At 40.4% G+C, this 16,514-nt stretch overlaps 1 protein-coding gene across 1 annotated transcript; it reads left to right on the top strand.

Moving 5' to 3' along the window:
- The first annotated feature begins 807 nt into the window (after positions 1-807).
- On the top strand, positions 808-15,751 carry LOC121927547 (epidermal retinol dehydrogenase 2-like). The gene is made up of 6 exons (XM_042461236.1): positions 808-1,183; positions 3,485-3,616; positions 4,489-4,588; positions 7,677-7,821; positions 8,050-8,172; positions 15,677-15,751. Exons 1-6 carry the CDS (start codon positions 860-862, stop codon positions 15,726-15,728), a joined length of 876 nt encoding a protein of 291 aa, XP_042317170.1. The 5' UTR covers positions 808-859; the 3' UTR covers positions 15,729-15,751.
- The last annotated feature ends 763 nt before the right edge of the window (positions 15,752-16,514 follow it).

The following is a 16,514-nucleotide window of genomic DNA, read 5'->3' as shown; positions in this document are numbered from 1 at the left end:
TGTATTTTTCTGTGGGTTTTCTGGGCTATGTGGCTGTATTCTGGAGAGCACCGCCCTCCAAAAATACTAGCCACAGATGCAGGCAAAACATCAGGAATAAATTGTTCCAGAACATGGCTGCGTAGCCCAGAAAACCCACATAAAACTATGGATGCTGGCTATGAAAGCCTTCAACGTCACATAATTTCACATTGCTTTCTGAGAAGAAATAGGTGGGATTACTGCTATGCAAAACACTACTGAGATGGTACAGTCCACTTTTAAATGCAAACCTCAATCTTGGTCTCTCCCACCAACACCTCACTGCCAGACAGTCTAGCAAAGTACCCAAAGTCGCATCCAAGTTACAAGTCAGGAAGCAACAGTTGTTACTGAATGCAGGAACTGTGGATGGGTAGGGGTTCATCCTTGTCAATTTAATTTCTATATTCTCAAGTGCAGAGGAAAGATCTGGCTCAGCCTGAAGTGCCCTACTTTAGACTTATATTAAAAAGGAAGTTCTCCTGAAAGACTAACAAGTTTTACCAAGATAATAATTATAAATTACAGCCTTGATCCACTCCTTTATTTTAATTTTGTTGTGTACAAACAAAACTAACCACAAAAGAAAGATATGCACACTCCCTAACTATACAGAGTGCTTTATAATATAATAACCTCATAACAACCACAATAGTAGATGAGGTACAATGACTCTCATTATGAGGCTAAGAAAGAAGCATCTACCTCAAATATTGTAGAAATTTATTTATTTTTAATAAACATTTTTTTCCTGGAAAAAATTGCAAATTAGATTATTTTTGAGAAAATATGATCTATTATTATTTTTTTTAATTACGAAGATATCATCAACTGAATCATGTCTCCCGGAAACATCTTGGACAGCCTCAAATTTATCATTTTGCTTATTTATTACTGTTTTGAAGCCTTCATTTTGATGTTCTTTTCTGTGAGAAAGGATGTTACTGGACAAGTAGTGCTTGTTACAGGATCTGCAAATGGAATTGGAAGACAGATTGCATTAAATTTTGCACGTCTTGGTGCAATTCTAGTTCTCTGGGATATTGATGAAGAACACAACAAAGAAACTGCTGAGCTTGTCCTAGCCAGTGGGGCTCTAGCTGTTTATACCTACAAATGTGATTTGCGCATAAAGAAAGAAATCTATGCAGTGGCAGATCAGGTAAACACATGGATCCTCTTTCTTAATATTATTGTAAATTTCTTATATAATTTTAATTGTTTTAAACAAAAAAATATTTAGCAAATTGATGTATGAAAATTATCTAATAGTTGTATAAGATCAGGAAAATCTAAAGTAAGACATAAGTAGTTTACAAGTCAGATATAAGAGTGCACTTGGATTTAACTCAGTTTGAAGCTGTAGTAATAGGGATGGACTTTTGTTTTGAATATGGTTTCATTTGCTTCTCATTTTGTTATTCATATCTCTCAGATCAATATGGGAGCTGGAACAGCCAACACATTATTCCTCAGTATTTGATAAAATCTTGTGATGCAACACTCAAGCCAGAAAATGGTTTATCTGCATGTATATGTTAAGGGGAAATGTGCACAAAATATATACGTTAGAGCAAAAAGTACAAAAAGTGTTGCCAAACCACTCACAATAAATAATGATCTTAAGCAATCTTCAAAACAAAAAATGCATACATTAGGAAGACATGCACACAAAAATGCATACAAATCATTGAGCATAAACTGATGCAGATCCAAAACAGAAAAAATTTAAGAAGGAAAAAAAATTGAGAGGAGCTAACAGTGAACAGATTTATTTGTCCTTACTTGGAAATAGAACTATGTAGAGCAAAGTGGACAAATAAAAGTGGCAGCTATTGTTTCACTCCACTGCCTCCCATTCCTTCCAAATCTGTTCTAGGATTTGAGGATCCTAGAATGTAGACATCCTAAAGGATGTGAGGAAGTGCTTAGGGGAATGAAAGGCTCCAATCCTCCCCTTTTCCTTCAGATGCCTTTATCAGACTACAGTTGCCTGCACAAAGCAAAGGAGTCCTTTCGGAAGTAATTCTTCATTGGAAGTCTTTTCTCACTGATTTCACATAACATGCTTAGGTCTGATGTAGCTGGGAATAGAACCCAAATGTGGGACCAGGGACGTAGCCGGGGGGGGCCTTGGGGTCCAGACCCCCTCTATTAGATAAAATGAATGGTGTGTGCTGCCACGCCGCCGCACCCAAGCCCCATTATAATAGTGGCACTTAGTCTGGATCCCCCCCTTCCCAAAATCCTGGCTACATCCCTGGTGGGACTCACATTGGCTTAATAAACTTGGGTTCTCAGACTTCAGTATATGAAGGCAAAATAAACAAGAAGTTGATAAATATTCTCCAAAGCACAATTGCACCTGGGAAGATGTTGTCTGTGGTTTGTTTCCTCAGCACCACCCTAATTTCTGAACTTAAATTTGTCTAAGGCACAGTAAGCTGTTTTGGTGGAACATAGAAATATAGGAAGCTTCCTTATACTGAGTCAGACCTTTGATGTGTCTATACCCTAAATATAATTTTTATGGGCTGTAACAGCTCTCCGTAGTTTCAGGCAGAAAATGGTGAAAGGCAATTTCAGAAACTTTGCTTGAGACTAGATGTGACATATGATCAGTGGAAGGGGGAGGAGAAAAGACACAAAGGAGGGGGGAGTGAGGGAAACCCGAGACATTTCCAAGAAAGAATTTGGATGCAAACCATGAATATGGTGATAAAATAAAAAAAGAATTGGAATGTCTCAGTACATCCAGGGACCTTTTTGCTATCTTGATAAATCTGCTTAGTTTTATTCAAAGCTTAACACAGTTATTCTTTTGCATATTTTATATGACTTTATATTGTTCTTAGATGATGATAATTGCTTTAAATTTTATTGTAATTTTTAAAATGGTTTTTTATCTATGAGCCGCCTTGGGTCCTTTCTTGGAGAAAGGCGGCATATAAATGAAATAAATAAATAAATATTTAAATCTAGCTCCTGGACTCCCCCAGTCAGCATGACCAGTTGCAACACTGAGTGGAGGATTCAGAGAGGTATAGTTTTTCCGAACTCTGCCTTCACTGCATGTTTATATCTAGTGCAAGTAGACTAAAGTTGTTCACTCAAACAGTGAAAAGCAGGAATTTTGTTATCAAAGTACCACTGATCTTAATACGACAGTCATAAGGCTGGTATCCACTATGCCATGTATAGACTGGTTTTCACTGTTGTTTCCTCTTCCATACAACTACATCTGAACAACTGTCAGACTTTTTTTTTCCAAGAAAAAGAACAATTTTAGTAAGAATATTGCACAGAAACATGAATGTAGTTCCTGTCTAATGAAACAGAAAAAAATCTTGTCTGCTTTGATATACTTATACTAAGAGTACTGTATGATAACACAATCTAAGCTGCATTAATAAATGAGAGTGTGCATTCATCATGATATCTCAAGTTTTCCTTTTCACTGCAGGTTAAAAAAGAAGTAGGAGATGTAAATATTCTAATCAACAACGCAGGTATATTGTGTGGAAAGGATTTCATTGATCTTCCTGACTCTGATATGGAAGAAACACTAGAAGTCAACACTAAGGCACATTTCTGGGTAATAATGTTTTTCTGTATTGTATAAATGAAAAATGTTATGACTTAAAACTGGTACCGTGAGCCCCCAGTATCTGCAGGGGAATCCATTCCGGATACCCCCATGGATACCAATGTCCATGGATGCTCAAGTCCTATTCTCCTTAATGGTGGCACAGCCACAGGGCTACACTGCCATTGGGATAATGGGGCTTTGCTACTCTGGACCCTCATGGCTGCCTCCTCCTCCTTCTCTCCCCCCACCGCTCTGTTCCTTCATCTGCCCCCTCCCTTCCCAGATGGTAAAGGAAGGAAGGAAGAAGGAAGGAAGAGCTGGGATGGGGTGGTGCGGGTCCTCCTCCTCCTCTGGGGTTCCCACAGGACCCACATGGTGCCCCTGGCCCTGCCTACCCCCCCCCCACTCAGACCTGCAGGGTGCCCCCTTGGAGCCAACGCCCCAGGTAGAAAAGCGGGGAGGTAGGGGACCCAGAAGAATCCCCCCAAAGGAGGACAAAGGAGGAGGAGAGGGAGACTCCAGGCACACCTGCCCTGCTATTGCTCTCTTTTGCCTCTTCTTCCTCCTCTTCTTCCCCAGTGATCCCTAGCTATTCTGTTCACCCCCCTTCTTTCCTTCATTAATACCTCAACAAAAACAGATATGAGCTTAATTTCCCCAAAAGTTCTTAATTCTTCTAAGTATTCAGAAGGTAAATTAATATCAAGATTCTGAATAAATACTACTTATTATCATGATTTATCATGATTATCATGATTTATTATACCAGCATATTTACTTTCATTGCAATGTGCTGACTCACTATTTTGCAAAGGCAAATAGCAAAATGATATGAAACATGCTGAGCATTAATGATGGTTTACCCCCTTGCATTACAGACTTGCAAAGCCTTTCTTCCAGCCATGATTGCTTGCAACCGGGGACATTTGGTTACTATTGCAAGTATAGCAGCACTGTGTGGCTGCTACAAACTTACAGGTCAGTGAGCCATATGTATATTATCCTTGTATGATTCTAGCACAGACTCAGGATAACTGCATCTGAATCCTTGCATTTTAATTTGTAGGTCGCCTGTTTTGGGCCAGCATAAGCTAAATCCAACCCCTTCCCAGGCTAGAGGTCTTGGAAGCTATTTAAGATTACTCTTCCTTCGGCTTTCTTTTGTCCTGGCTTTATGTCTTTAGGAGATTTGGATCTTTGGTGCCCTTGACTCATGCTTCTCCACACCTTTGCCAGGGGAGAGGGGTGGGGGGGTCAAGAGCTTTTTTGCTATAGAGCCTAAGCAAATAAATATATTAACTTATACAGTCACCAGCTAGACTGTCTCCTGGTGTGGAGGGGTGGTGTGTATGCGTGTGTGAACACTGGTGCGCTTCCTCATCATCAGGGAATTGTCATCTCCCTCTAGTGTCACTGAATCGTTCAGGGAGACTGAATTTCCTCTTAATGCAAAGTTTCCATTCAGGGGAAATTCACTCTCCCTGAACGATTCAGTGACACTGGATGAAGACGACAATTCTCTGATAATGAGGAAACACACCAGGCTTTCATACACGCATGCTTCTTCAACAATCCACGGATGATAGAGAGATGGTAAGCCCTAGTGTGATAATCTTTTATAAGTCTATGATTCTATTATTCCTCCCCAGAGAGGGAGCCCAGTAACAGAGTAGTTGGGAAGGGTGCACTTTCACCCTTTCTGTACCAAAGGGGCTGGGCCCACATGGGTGTCACCCCCTCCTCTAGGGTGTCACCTGGTGTAGTCTGTACACCCCCTCCTCTGGGCTGTCACCTGTCACCCCCTGCAGATATATCAGGCCATACCCCCCTGCTACCAGTAATGCCACAGATTGTGGCATTGAAAGAGAATTTACATACAATGAGCCCTCCATATCCGCGGACTTGCCATCCACAGATTTAAGCATCCACAGAGAGAAAGGGGGGGGGGGGGGGAGAGGAGAAGGAGGAAGGAAGGATGGCTATGGCTGTGGCTGGGGGAAAAGAGGAAAAGGAGGAAGGAAGAGGAGGAGGTAGAAGGAAGAAGAGGAGGAGCAACAATGAATGGCCACAGTAGTGGCCAGGAGCAAAGAGGAGGAGGAGGAAGGAAGAATGGCCGGGCAGCAGCCAGGGTTAAAGAGGAGGAGGAAGAGGAGGGGGAAAAAGTGACGGCCACAACTATGTGGCGGCCATAGCAGTGGGAGGAGGAGGAGGAGGAGGAGACAGCCCCCTGCTATGGTGAGAGAGGCTTTGGGTGTCCGGGGGGAGGGGCAAAGTCCTATTGTCCCCAATAGTAGCATGTCTGTATGGCCGTGCCACCATTGAGTATTATGAAACTTGAGCATCCACGGATTTTTGTATCCGTGGGGGGGGGGCAGAACGGATCCTCTGCAGATACCCAGGGCCCACTGTATAATGGGCTAAGGGAATTTCTGTTGCGAGTAGAGACTTATTTGCCTTAATTAATTGGCATCCCAACGTTCTCCCAGTGTAAGACCCAACATCCTTCCTTGGAAGAGAATTCCACAGGGTGGGAGCAGCTCTCCTGAATCCTCATAAGATGGGCCTGTGAGGGTGGTGGGACTGAGTGTAAGCCCTCCCCCAGGATAGTAATAATAACCTAAGTTGTCTAATCCAAACTTCCTACATTTAACACATCTTTATATTAAGATTGCATGGATTAACCTTAATCCAATTATTTTTTCCCAATTAGAGTTGACACTTGGAATCAGTAAGAATTTGATATGTCAACAATTATGTCAGTGACATTGTTTCAGTGCAACTAATTGATTTGGGACAAGTAATTCGAATTTGACATTACTTATTGAGAAAATAAACTAGAGAAATATATCTATATAGGTGTGTTTGTGTGTTAGGAAACACCATGGGCCCTTCCCAAACACAGGCTTGTCATCTACAGGTTGGTGCATCCATGGATGTCTGTATTCCATTATTCCCAATGATGGTGTGTGTATGCTAACCTGTGTTGTACATGTGTTGCACCACCATTGGGTAGCATGGAACCTGAGGTCCCACTTTATTTATTATCTCAAGGGGGGGGGGGAGATACTAAGAGCTAATTGTAATTCCATTCACTTATTATTTATTTAGATTTTTAATTAACTGTTCTTCAGTAAACTGTATCTGAACAAAAAACAAGTAATATGCAACATCAGAAAAATAAACCTCAGTCATGACACAAAAGAAGGAGAGGTTACAAAAGAGACTTAACACCTCTAAATGCCCAAGCAAACAGAAAAGCCTTTCATCTGACACTGAAATGATTGCAGAGGTGACACCAGCGTAGTTTCTCATTCATATCTTCTCCCGAATGTGGTTTCATAACTGGAGGTGTAAAGGCTTGCAAGAAACCTGGGAGGAAATTTTGGTGGGAGGATTGTTTATCTTTTTTCCAGAAAAATTGGAAGGGGGTGGATTATGGAACACTTTCTTTTAGAATGATGAGCAAAATATTTAAGACACAACTTGAATCTTTCAGGTCTTTCTAATGTACAGTTCATTGCAGAAGTCCCATCACACTTACCTAGGAGTATTTTTACTGACAACCCAATTCACAACCCTTATTCATTCTGGACTAGCTCAACAGCAAGTGGTGAAGTCCGTCCTAGGCTGTACCATTTTTTATAGTAGTGTGGTTTTCCATGTTTAAATGTTATTCTCTATTTTAAAAAAAATAGCATGCACTTAAGAAAGCTAGAATATAATAATTTTCATTCAGCATATTTGAGGTACAGTTCAAAAAATGAAATATTTTAACCTGTGGAATTTAAAATGGGAGAAGAAATAAGATATATCTATCTTATATGTTAAACTAACAATGTATGAATAAGAAATGTTATATTTTGCCACGACCAAATTCAGTACATTTAACTGTAAGTACCCATTTATTTAATTGGTTTTATGGTTGGGTTTTGAGGCAGGTTTATAACAACAATATATTTGACATCAGATTCCCCCTCCCCTATTTTTCTCTAAATAGTTTATGCAGGAAGTAATATTTCAGTTCTTTTCGTTGGTTTATATTCCACTTTTTTGCTTCCTTTTACAGACTATTCTGCAAGCAAATCTGCAGCATTTGGCTTTTTAGAATCTATTGCTTTTGAACTGAGAAATACAGGAAACAAAGGCATTAAAACAACCATCGTTTGTCCTGGTTACGTGGATACAAAATTAATTACTAACGCAAAAACAGTGTAAGTGCCAAAGTTTTAATACTAATTCAGTTCAATAAAAATGGGACTTGGGCACATCTGGTGGGATTTGCCATGTGGGATGAGAACCACCTGGCCCAGCAATAGAAGACTAAGATCTTAAGGGTCACTAGAACTAGGAGCTTTTAGTCAGAACTTTTAATAATCATACATACAGGATGTTTTTTCCCCCTCCCGGATTTATAGAATCAACATTTTGTCTCTCTTTAGGAGGCCAATTCGACTTCCTGTCTTCAATGCAGAATATATAGGCAGGCAGATTGTGGATGGTATTCTGAAAGAGAAATTTTATGTGGTCTTGCCACCCTATGCACGACTTATTCTTCTTAAAATGTAAGCATGTAATTTTCCTTCCTGAGTTTTCTCTTTGGTCAAATATTCTTCAGTAACCAATGAAACAAAGGAAATTACTGGAAACTGTGGGATTTGAACAGGCGTGTTGCTATTAAAGTTTACCCAATTAATTTCAATTAATATCTGACACCCAATGCTCTAGTTTCTATTTTTCATTTCATTTTATTTCATAGTGATACATCCTTTAAGTGTTTTTCATGGGGAAGGTGGAAATAAAAATAGTCCCTTTTTTTTTTTTTTTTTGCTAAATACTTTTTGTAAATACTTTTGCCTTTGTAAATTCATTGAATCATAATGGTTTAATCATAACAAATTGCTGAGAAGAGTATTTCCTGGGTTTGAAATAAGTCTTTTTCCAGCAACTTAACTAATGTGGCTTTCTGTTACTGAGGCTCCATCCATACTGCAGAAATAATCCAGTTTGACTCCACTTTAACTGCCATGACTCAATGCTATGAAATTCTGGGAATTGTAGTTTTGAGAGACATTTATTGACAGCTCTCTATAAGAGAGCTCTGGTCTCACATTAAATGGCAATTTCCAGAATTCCACAGCACTGAGCCATGACAGTTAAAGTGGTGTCAAGCTGGATTATTTCTGCAGTGCGGATGCGGTCACTTAGTGGTTAAGATGCAAAAAAAGAAAAAGACACCAATTCTGACAATCAGAAGATCTGAAGGTTGGCAGTTCGAGGTCCAAATGCAGCATGAGCTCCTGTCACTAGTCCCAGCTTCTGCCAACCTAGCAGTTGGAAAACATGCAAATGTAAGTAGATAAATAAGTACCACTTAGGTGGGAAGGTAACAGTGTTCAGTGCATTCATGCTGGTCACATGACCACTGGAGTCATCTTCGGACAACACTGGCTCTTCAGCATAGTAACGCAGATGAGCATAGCCCCCTGCAGTCAGTTGCAACTAGACATTCATGTCAAGGGATTTTGTTGTTGTTGTTGTTGTTGTTGTTAACTGCCTTTGTGTCAATCTCAACCCATGGCAACCCTATGGATGAGACATCTCCAGGCCCCCCTGTCCTCTACTGCTCTGCCCAGCTCCTGCAACTCATATTCATGGTCTCTTTAATAAAGTCCATCCATCTAGCATGTAGCCTTCTTCTCTTTCTACTTCCCTCCACCTTTCCTAACATTATTGTTTTTTGCAACGATTCAGGCCTTCTCATGATGGGTCCAAAGTATGACAGTCTAGGGCGATTATTACATGGAGGCTTACCATGGCGACAACATGGCTAAATCATTCCTAAAGCACACAGGTGTGATAGCCAATCACACTTGCCTCCTGTAATTTAATCATCATTGAGGCATCCCACTCGTCATCAAAGCGTTTGTGGAGCAGCCATTTGTCCAAACACAGAAGTTCCCATTGTTGAAAAATGACTGCTCCGCAAACGCTTTGATGAAGGGAGAGGAACAGGATGCCTCAATGACAATTAAATCATGGGCGGCAAGCACGATTAGCTATCACACCCGTGCACTTTGGGAATGATTTAGTCATGTTTTAACCACGGTAAGCCTCTGTGTGATAATCGCCTAAGTCTTGTCATCTTGGCTTCTAGAGATATTTCTGGCTTGATCTGCTCCAGGACCCATTTGTTTGTCCTTTTGGCCTCTCCATGGAATCCTCAGCACTCTTCTCCAGCAGCACATTTCAAATGAGTTGGTTTTCCTCATATCTTCTTTCTTGACTGTCCAACTCTCACATCCATACATGGTAATAGGGAATACAATGGCTTGTATGATCCTTTGTGCTGAGTTGTATGTCTTTGCATTTTAGGATCTTTTCTAGTTCTTTCATAGCCACTCTCCCCATTCTTAATCCTCTTCTGATTTCCTGGCTGCAGTCCCCATTCCAGTCAATGACTGGAATCCTAGGTGATCCCAGAGAAGAGAACGCTTTTACTATTTCTATTTCCCCATTGTCTAGTTTGAATGTATGTAGGTGGTCATTATTTTTGTTTTCACATTAAGCCTGTCTTTGTACTTTCTTCTTTGATCTTCCTTAGTAGTTGTTCCAGGTCTGTGAGGTTCTCTTCTACTATTATAGTGTTGTCAGCATATTTCAGATTGTTGATATTTCTTTCTCCTATTTTAACTCCTCCCTTTTCCATGTCAAGCTTTTTGTTCATTGTGCAGATCAGATCAATTGGACATTGACCAAAATCCTCCCCTTAAACTTCACCTTTTAAGCAATGCAACTGCCCTCCCATCTTCATTTCTATGTCATTAGAGAGTGGGAAGCAGAGTCAGCAGAGATGCATCCAGCTTTTTTCCTTTAGCTCAATGCACTGCAAGGACATCATTTGTAGTGAGTTTCTGGGGACCTGTTGCAATGCGTCCAACTAGAGGACTATAGCTAGATGTGTTTCTGCTGAGTTCCCTTCCCACTCTTAATGACACAGAAATGGCCATGTTAGGGAGGGTGCATTGCATAAAAGGTGGATTTTGTGTGGAATGAGCAGCCTAAATACCCCAAAGGCACCAGACCCTGTCTGATCTTGGTTAGTACTTAGGTGGGAGATCACCGACAAATACCAGGTGTTGTAGGCTATATTTCAAGGGAGGGGACTTGCAAAACCACCTCTGAGTATTCCTTCCTTAAGAAAACACTATGAAATTCATGAGGTCACAATAAGTAAACAAGGGATTTGAAGGCACATACAGAGAGAGAGAATAAGAGAGAGATACCGGACATGTAGCTACAGAGATGTGGCTGCATGTCAGAAATCTATCTCGTAATGCAAGATTCCAGCCAACAGCCATAAAGTCCCTGCAACATAAGAATGAAGCAACATAAGAATTTCCAACCAGAATATCTGATTTGGGATTACAGTAGTGCCTCGGGTTACGAAATTAATTCGTTCCGCGGCACCGTTCGTAACCCGAAAAGCCTTCGTAAGCCGAATTGCCATAGGCGCTAATGGGGAAAAGCCGCGGTTCCTTTTAAAATAGCGCCGAAGTTTTTTCGTAACCCGAAAAAACATTCGTAACCCGGAACAATTATTTCCAATGGCATTTTTTCGTATCCCGAAAAATTCGTAACCTGGGTATTTCGTATCCCGAGGTACCACTGTAGTTGGTTGACTGACTGACTGACTGATTGATTGATTGATTGATTGATTTTATATTCCACCTTTCTCCCAAAATGTAAGATATCTACTTAAATAAAGCTTTATAATGCCATACAAATTATTATAGAACAATCCATAAATAAAGTCCTTGGTCCTGAATGTGATAGTAAGGGAAACGTTTACTTAAATTCCATGACAATTGAGATTTTCATCTGTTCGCAAGGGAATATTGAATGGATTTCTTATTATGAGAAGGCGCATCCACATGCAACATTAAACAAACAATAGAAAATATTTTCTGCCCAAGGGCCCAGTTTTTGTTTGCTGAGATTTTTAAAAACAGTATTTCATGATCAGGGAGGGACAAATATAGAGTGGAAAGAACCAATATGTGATTGTATGGCTGTCTATGCAGAAGTAAACCCACTGCAGATTGCAGTATCACCTAGCATGCCAGGAACAAATAACAGCAACCAGTCATATAAAGCACAGCACACTAGAAGACCCAAGATAAAAATAAAAATATAAGGATTCAAAGGACTTGCTTTATCTGTTGTAAGCCACACTGAATACAAATTCTTGCAAAGCACAGCAAAAATGTAAGCTGATAAAAGCACATGCATACAATTTAGCTTATTTCCATCTTTCCCTTATACATATCATAGGTTATTTGAATGCTTTCTCTGAGGTTTGAGGAACAGAAAGGGCATATTTGTGGTCTGCTACAGTCAGGGACGCAGCCGGGGGGGGGTTTGGGGGTCCGGAACCCCCCCTTCAGGTCCTGGGGGCGTTCAAGCTCCTTCCTCCCCCCTCCTTCCTTCCATCAAAACCACAGAGAACTCAGAGAGGGAAAAGGGGAAAGACAAAACAAAAGTTGCAAGCTCAGAGAGGGGGGGAAGAGAGAGGAGGGGGAGGGAGTGGGTCCCTGTGATTTCTTTCCCTTTCGTTTCCATCGGAGTCCAGCTTCCACTCCTCCTCCCCCTCCTCTCTTGTGCTTTTGCCAGAATAAAAGTCTCTTCCTGCGGAAGGAGAGTAGGAAGAAGAAGGGAAGGAAGGGAAAAAAGGAAGGAAGAATGATAGGGAGGGAGAACTGAAGAAAAGAAGGAAAAGAAAGGGAGGAAGAGGAAGGGGAGAAAGGAAGAAAGAAAAAGGAAGGAAGGAAGCTTCTAAAAGGAGATATAAAAGAAAGAAAAGGTGACTTCTAACTTTACTTTCAGCAGTAATATCCATATACAATATAGTAAAATAATAATAATAATAATAATAATAATAATAATAATATCCCTTACCCAAAATGCTGACGACTAGATGTATTTTGGATTTTGGAGTTTTTCAGAGTTTGGTATATTTATATACAGTATGTCTAATTGGATATAATGGGAGATGGGATCCATGTATGTTTCATATGCATCTCATAGACATAGACTGAAGGTAATTTAATACACAATATTTTTAAAATAATGTTGTGCTTCTGCACACTGAGCTTCAGCAAAACCCTGAGACCACTATTCCTTGTATAATTCAATAATTTAGTAATTGATCTAAACCTTCAGGATTCCCAAGTTTCCTTGAGTTGGGGTCAGACCAGATGCTCTCAGGGTCAGTTTTGGGTTTTGGAATAATTTAGGTTTCAGAAGTCCAGAGAAAGGAGACTCAGACTCTACTCTGGACATTTCTCCTGAGAATGGACTCATGTTTTCAAAAACAGTCATTTCTGGATTTTTGCAACAACAAAAAAGAGGAGGGTGATGCAAAAAAGCAAGAGGCTTCCTTCCAGCCTTGTTTTTTCTCTTTTTTAAAAGACAAATAGAATAAAATACAGTTAGCTGGCCCTTTTTCAGCATGTCAATGGGGATGCTTTGATGGAGAGTACCTGCATGGTAGAATGGGGTTGGACTGGATGGCCCTTCTTGGGGTCTCTTCCGACTCTATGATTTTATGATCAATTAATTAATATATGGAATCAATCTAAGATGATGAATCGGGGCTGTGGAGTCCTATGGCCCTGCTCCAGGCAATGCTAGACTGCAGGCCCCATCATCCAGCAGCACCACAGACTGCTGGGAAGTGCAGTCTAATAAGGCTGCACACTGCAGAAATAATCCAGTTTGACACTACTTTAATACTATGGAAAATCCTGGGATTTGTAGTTTGTTGTGCCACCAGAGCTCTCTGACAAAGAATGCTAAATGTCTCACAAAACTACAATACTCAGATATTGTTGTTGTTGTTGTTATTTTCTTATATCCCGCCTTTCTCCCAATATACGGACTCAAGATGGTGATTTTCCATAGCATTAATCTATAGTATATCTTTCTACAATGTAGATGGACACCTCCATTACATAATTTGTTGAGGATGCTTTGACTGGGAGTTCCTGCATGGCAGAATGGGGTTGGACTGGATGGCCCTTGGGGTCTCTTCCAACTCTATGATTCCATGATTCTATAGCACTCTGAGCCTACTGTGATTTTAATTGTTTTTAAATGTATAAAGGTATAAAGTCTTATAATGCAAGCCATGCACTGATGGACTATTGCACTATAATTTTTTATTGATTGATTTTATACCCTGCTGTCTCCCAAAATAGGATTCTCTTAAAGGGGTTTGTTTATTATAAAAAGGAACGTATAATGGCTTGGAATTAAAAATTATGGTAGATGGATGGATGGATGGATGGATGGATGGGTCTGGGAATTAAAAAGAGTGTGTGTGTGTGTCTTAAAATTAAAAATCCCTCTTGGAAGTCGGCATGAAATGTTGTGTGGACGCAGCCTGGGTTCTTAGCTCAGCTCAGAAGTTGGAATACAGTGTCTCAAAGCATGAGCAGAGTGTCTCTGAGCATGAACGGAGTGGCTGCCGCTCATTGCTCGAGCAGCTGCACTTTGCTTTATTGAGCTGAATTTATCTGATGTAAACACCTTCAGAGGAAGGACTCAGTTTGCATCTGCACTGAAAAAATAATCCAGTTTGATGCCACTTTAACTGCCTTTGGCTCCATGTTGTGAAATACTGGGATTTGTAGTTTGTTGTGGCACCTGACAGATGACTCAACAGGTCCTCAAAACTACAGGTCCCAAGATTCCATAGCACAAAGCCATAACGGAAGTTAAAGTGGTGCCATCGAGGTGTCGAGGGTAAACGCTCGACCCTCTTTTTGTGTCTTGGGGGGGCTCTTAGCCTCTCAAAATGGTGGCACTTAGTCTTGACCCCCCCATTCCCAAAATCCTGGCTACGTCCCTGCTACAATTCAGGGCATTTCTCTGCAGATTGGAGATAGATAATCTCTTTCAACTCCACAGTGCTGAAGGAAGCTGATTAATTGGATTCAGAATAGAAAGCTCCCAATGAATGTATCCAAATTGTGGTTCCAGACTTCAGGAGGAAGGAGATTGCAAAACCTTTCTGCACTCATCACTCCTGCTGTGCAATCAGTTTATACCGTGTCCTTTACAAGTGTCAGTTCTTTGCATTCCAAGAACACTTTTAGCATATATTTTTGAAAAGGAAAATGACATTTTATAAACATGTACCAACATTGTGTAGTGGCTTGCTTGTGGGACCAGGACTCCCAGAGATCAGGATTCAAATCTCTGCTTAGCCACAGAACACCCCCTGGGTGACCTTGCGGAAGTCACCCTTTGTCATCCTCAGACGAAGGCAATGTCATGCCTCTTTTGAAAAAATCTTGCCAGAAAAACCCTAGGATATGAGTTACATCATGATTCAGAATCAACTTGATAACAACATTTTAAAAATCTAAAAATCAGTGGGCTACATCCTCACCTTGCTACATCCATAGGTCAGAATCAACTTGACAACAACAAGTTGCCAAGGGAGAAAAGTAGGGGGGGTGTCTTTCCAGGCCAAATAGTAAAAAGGAATCAGAAGGAGAGGAAACCATAATCACTATACTGGAGGGGGGAAATGGCTACATTATAAGAATTTGTATATAACAACTGTTATATCCATGGTACAGCATAGGCATGGATTAGGCAACCGACCTACTGCTCAGTGAAGCCTCTCTCCCCAGTCCTTCTGCTGGGAAAAACAACTGAACAGCAGACAATTGGAAATCCGCTTAAGAGTAAGCTCTTCCTACTTAATAGGATGAACCATGTCAAACAGGCCCCAGGTTATCTTATCCCTGACTGGCTTTCCACCTGAAATCCTTTAAGGCAAAGGTGGGGAAAGTGCAGTCCATGGTTAATTGTGCATGTACCCCATTTCAAGACTTTTTTGACACCAGAAACATACCTGAATTTTCCCTCTGGCATGCAAAAAAACCCAACCCAAAATGTTTTTAGCTTCATAACTGAAACAATGAGGAGGCAGTCAGGGCCAATCCTAAAAATTACTATATTTTTTCCAGAGTTAACCAGAAATATTTTTTGTTACAGATTTCTTCCTGAAAAAGTGGTTTTGCATCTTGCAGAATATCTTGGAATCTAATTTAGATTACTTCAGAGGCTGGGTTGAAGAAGAAAGAAAACAGATGATTAATTGTCATACTATATGGTCTCTAAGAATTATTCTTCTTGGCCATTAGTATCCTTGATACTTGGTGATCTCTGGTTTTGTGTATTTTTAGCACTATATTTTCTAGGCTTGTCTTTAACACATGTATGTATAACATGCTGAAAATAAATCAATATACCTATTAAAGTTCTTCCAAATGTTTAACTGATACATCCTTTCTTACAATTTGCTTAAGGTTCTAATGTAAGTTCTAATGTAGCCTCTGAAACAATGGAAAACAAACGTGGTCTCTTCTCTACATGACAGCCCTTCAATTATTTAAAGATGGCTATCTGATCACCTTTCAGCCTTCTTTTCTGTAGGCTAAACATATATAGTTCCTTCAATCATCCCTCACAGTGTTACCCTAAAAGGCCAGTGTCTCTTTGAAATTCTGGAAATAGCTCAAAAGGAGGCCTGAGAGAGCATAGTAACTTTGGGGATCTTTTCATCTATGTATACCAGTACTAACTGCAGAGAGCATTCTCGTTTCAATGGAAGAAGGGTTTTATTTAGAAATATCCAAGGGTGCATGCAAACATACAAAAAGCAATGCAACTTTAATAATAACAATAACAATAATTCTAAGGCCTGCTGCGACCAATTTAACAACTTCGCGGATAAAACCTCTCGGATAAGCGAAGGTCTTAACACCGGCTTTAGGGCAGAATCCAGAGTAGAGGCGTCCAGAGCCTCCGTGCACTCCATTAAACTGGATCA

Source organism: Sceloporus undulatus, chromosome 4, assembly GCF_019175285.1.
Source record: "Sceloporus undulatus isolate JIND9_A2432 ecotype Alabama chromosome 4, SceUnd_v1.1, whole genome shotgun sequence".
Taxonomy (NCBI): Eukaryota; Metazoa; Chordata; class Lepidosauria; order Squamata; family Phrynosomatidae; genus Sceloporus; species Sceloporus undulatus.
The sequence above is the reverse complement of the archived record's forward strand: the minus strand, read 5'-3'. Positions and strand labels throughout refer to the sequence as shown.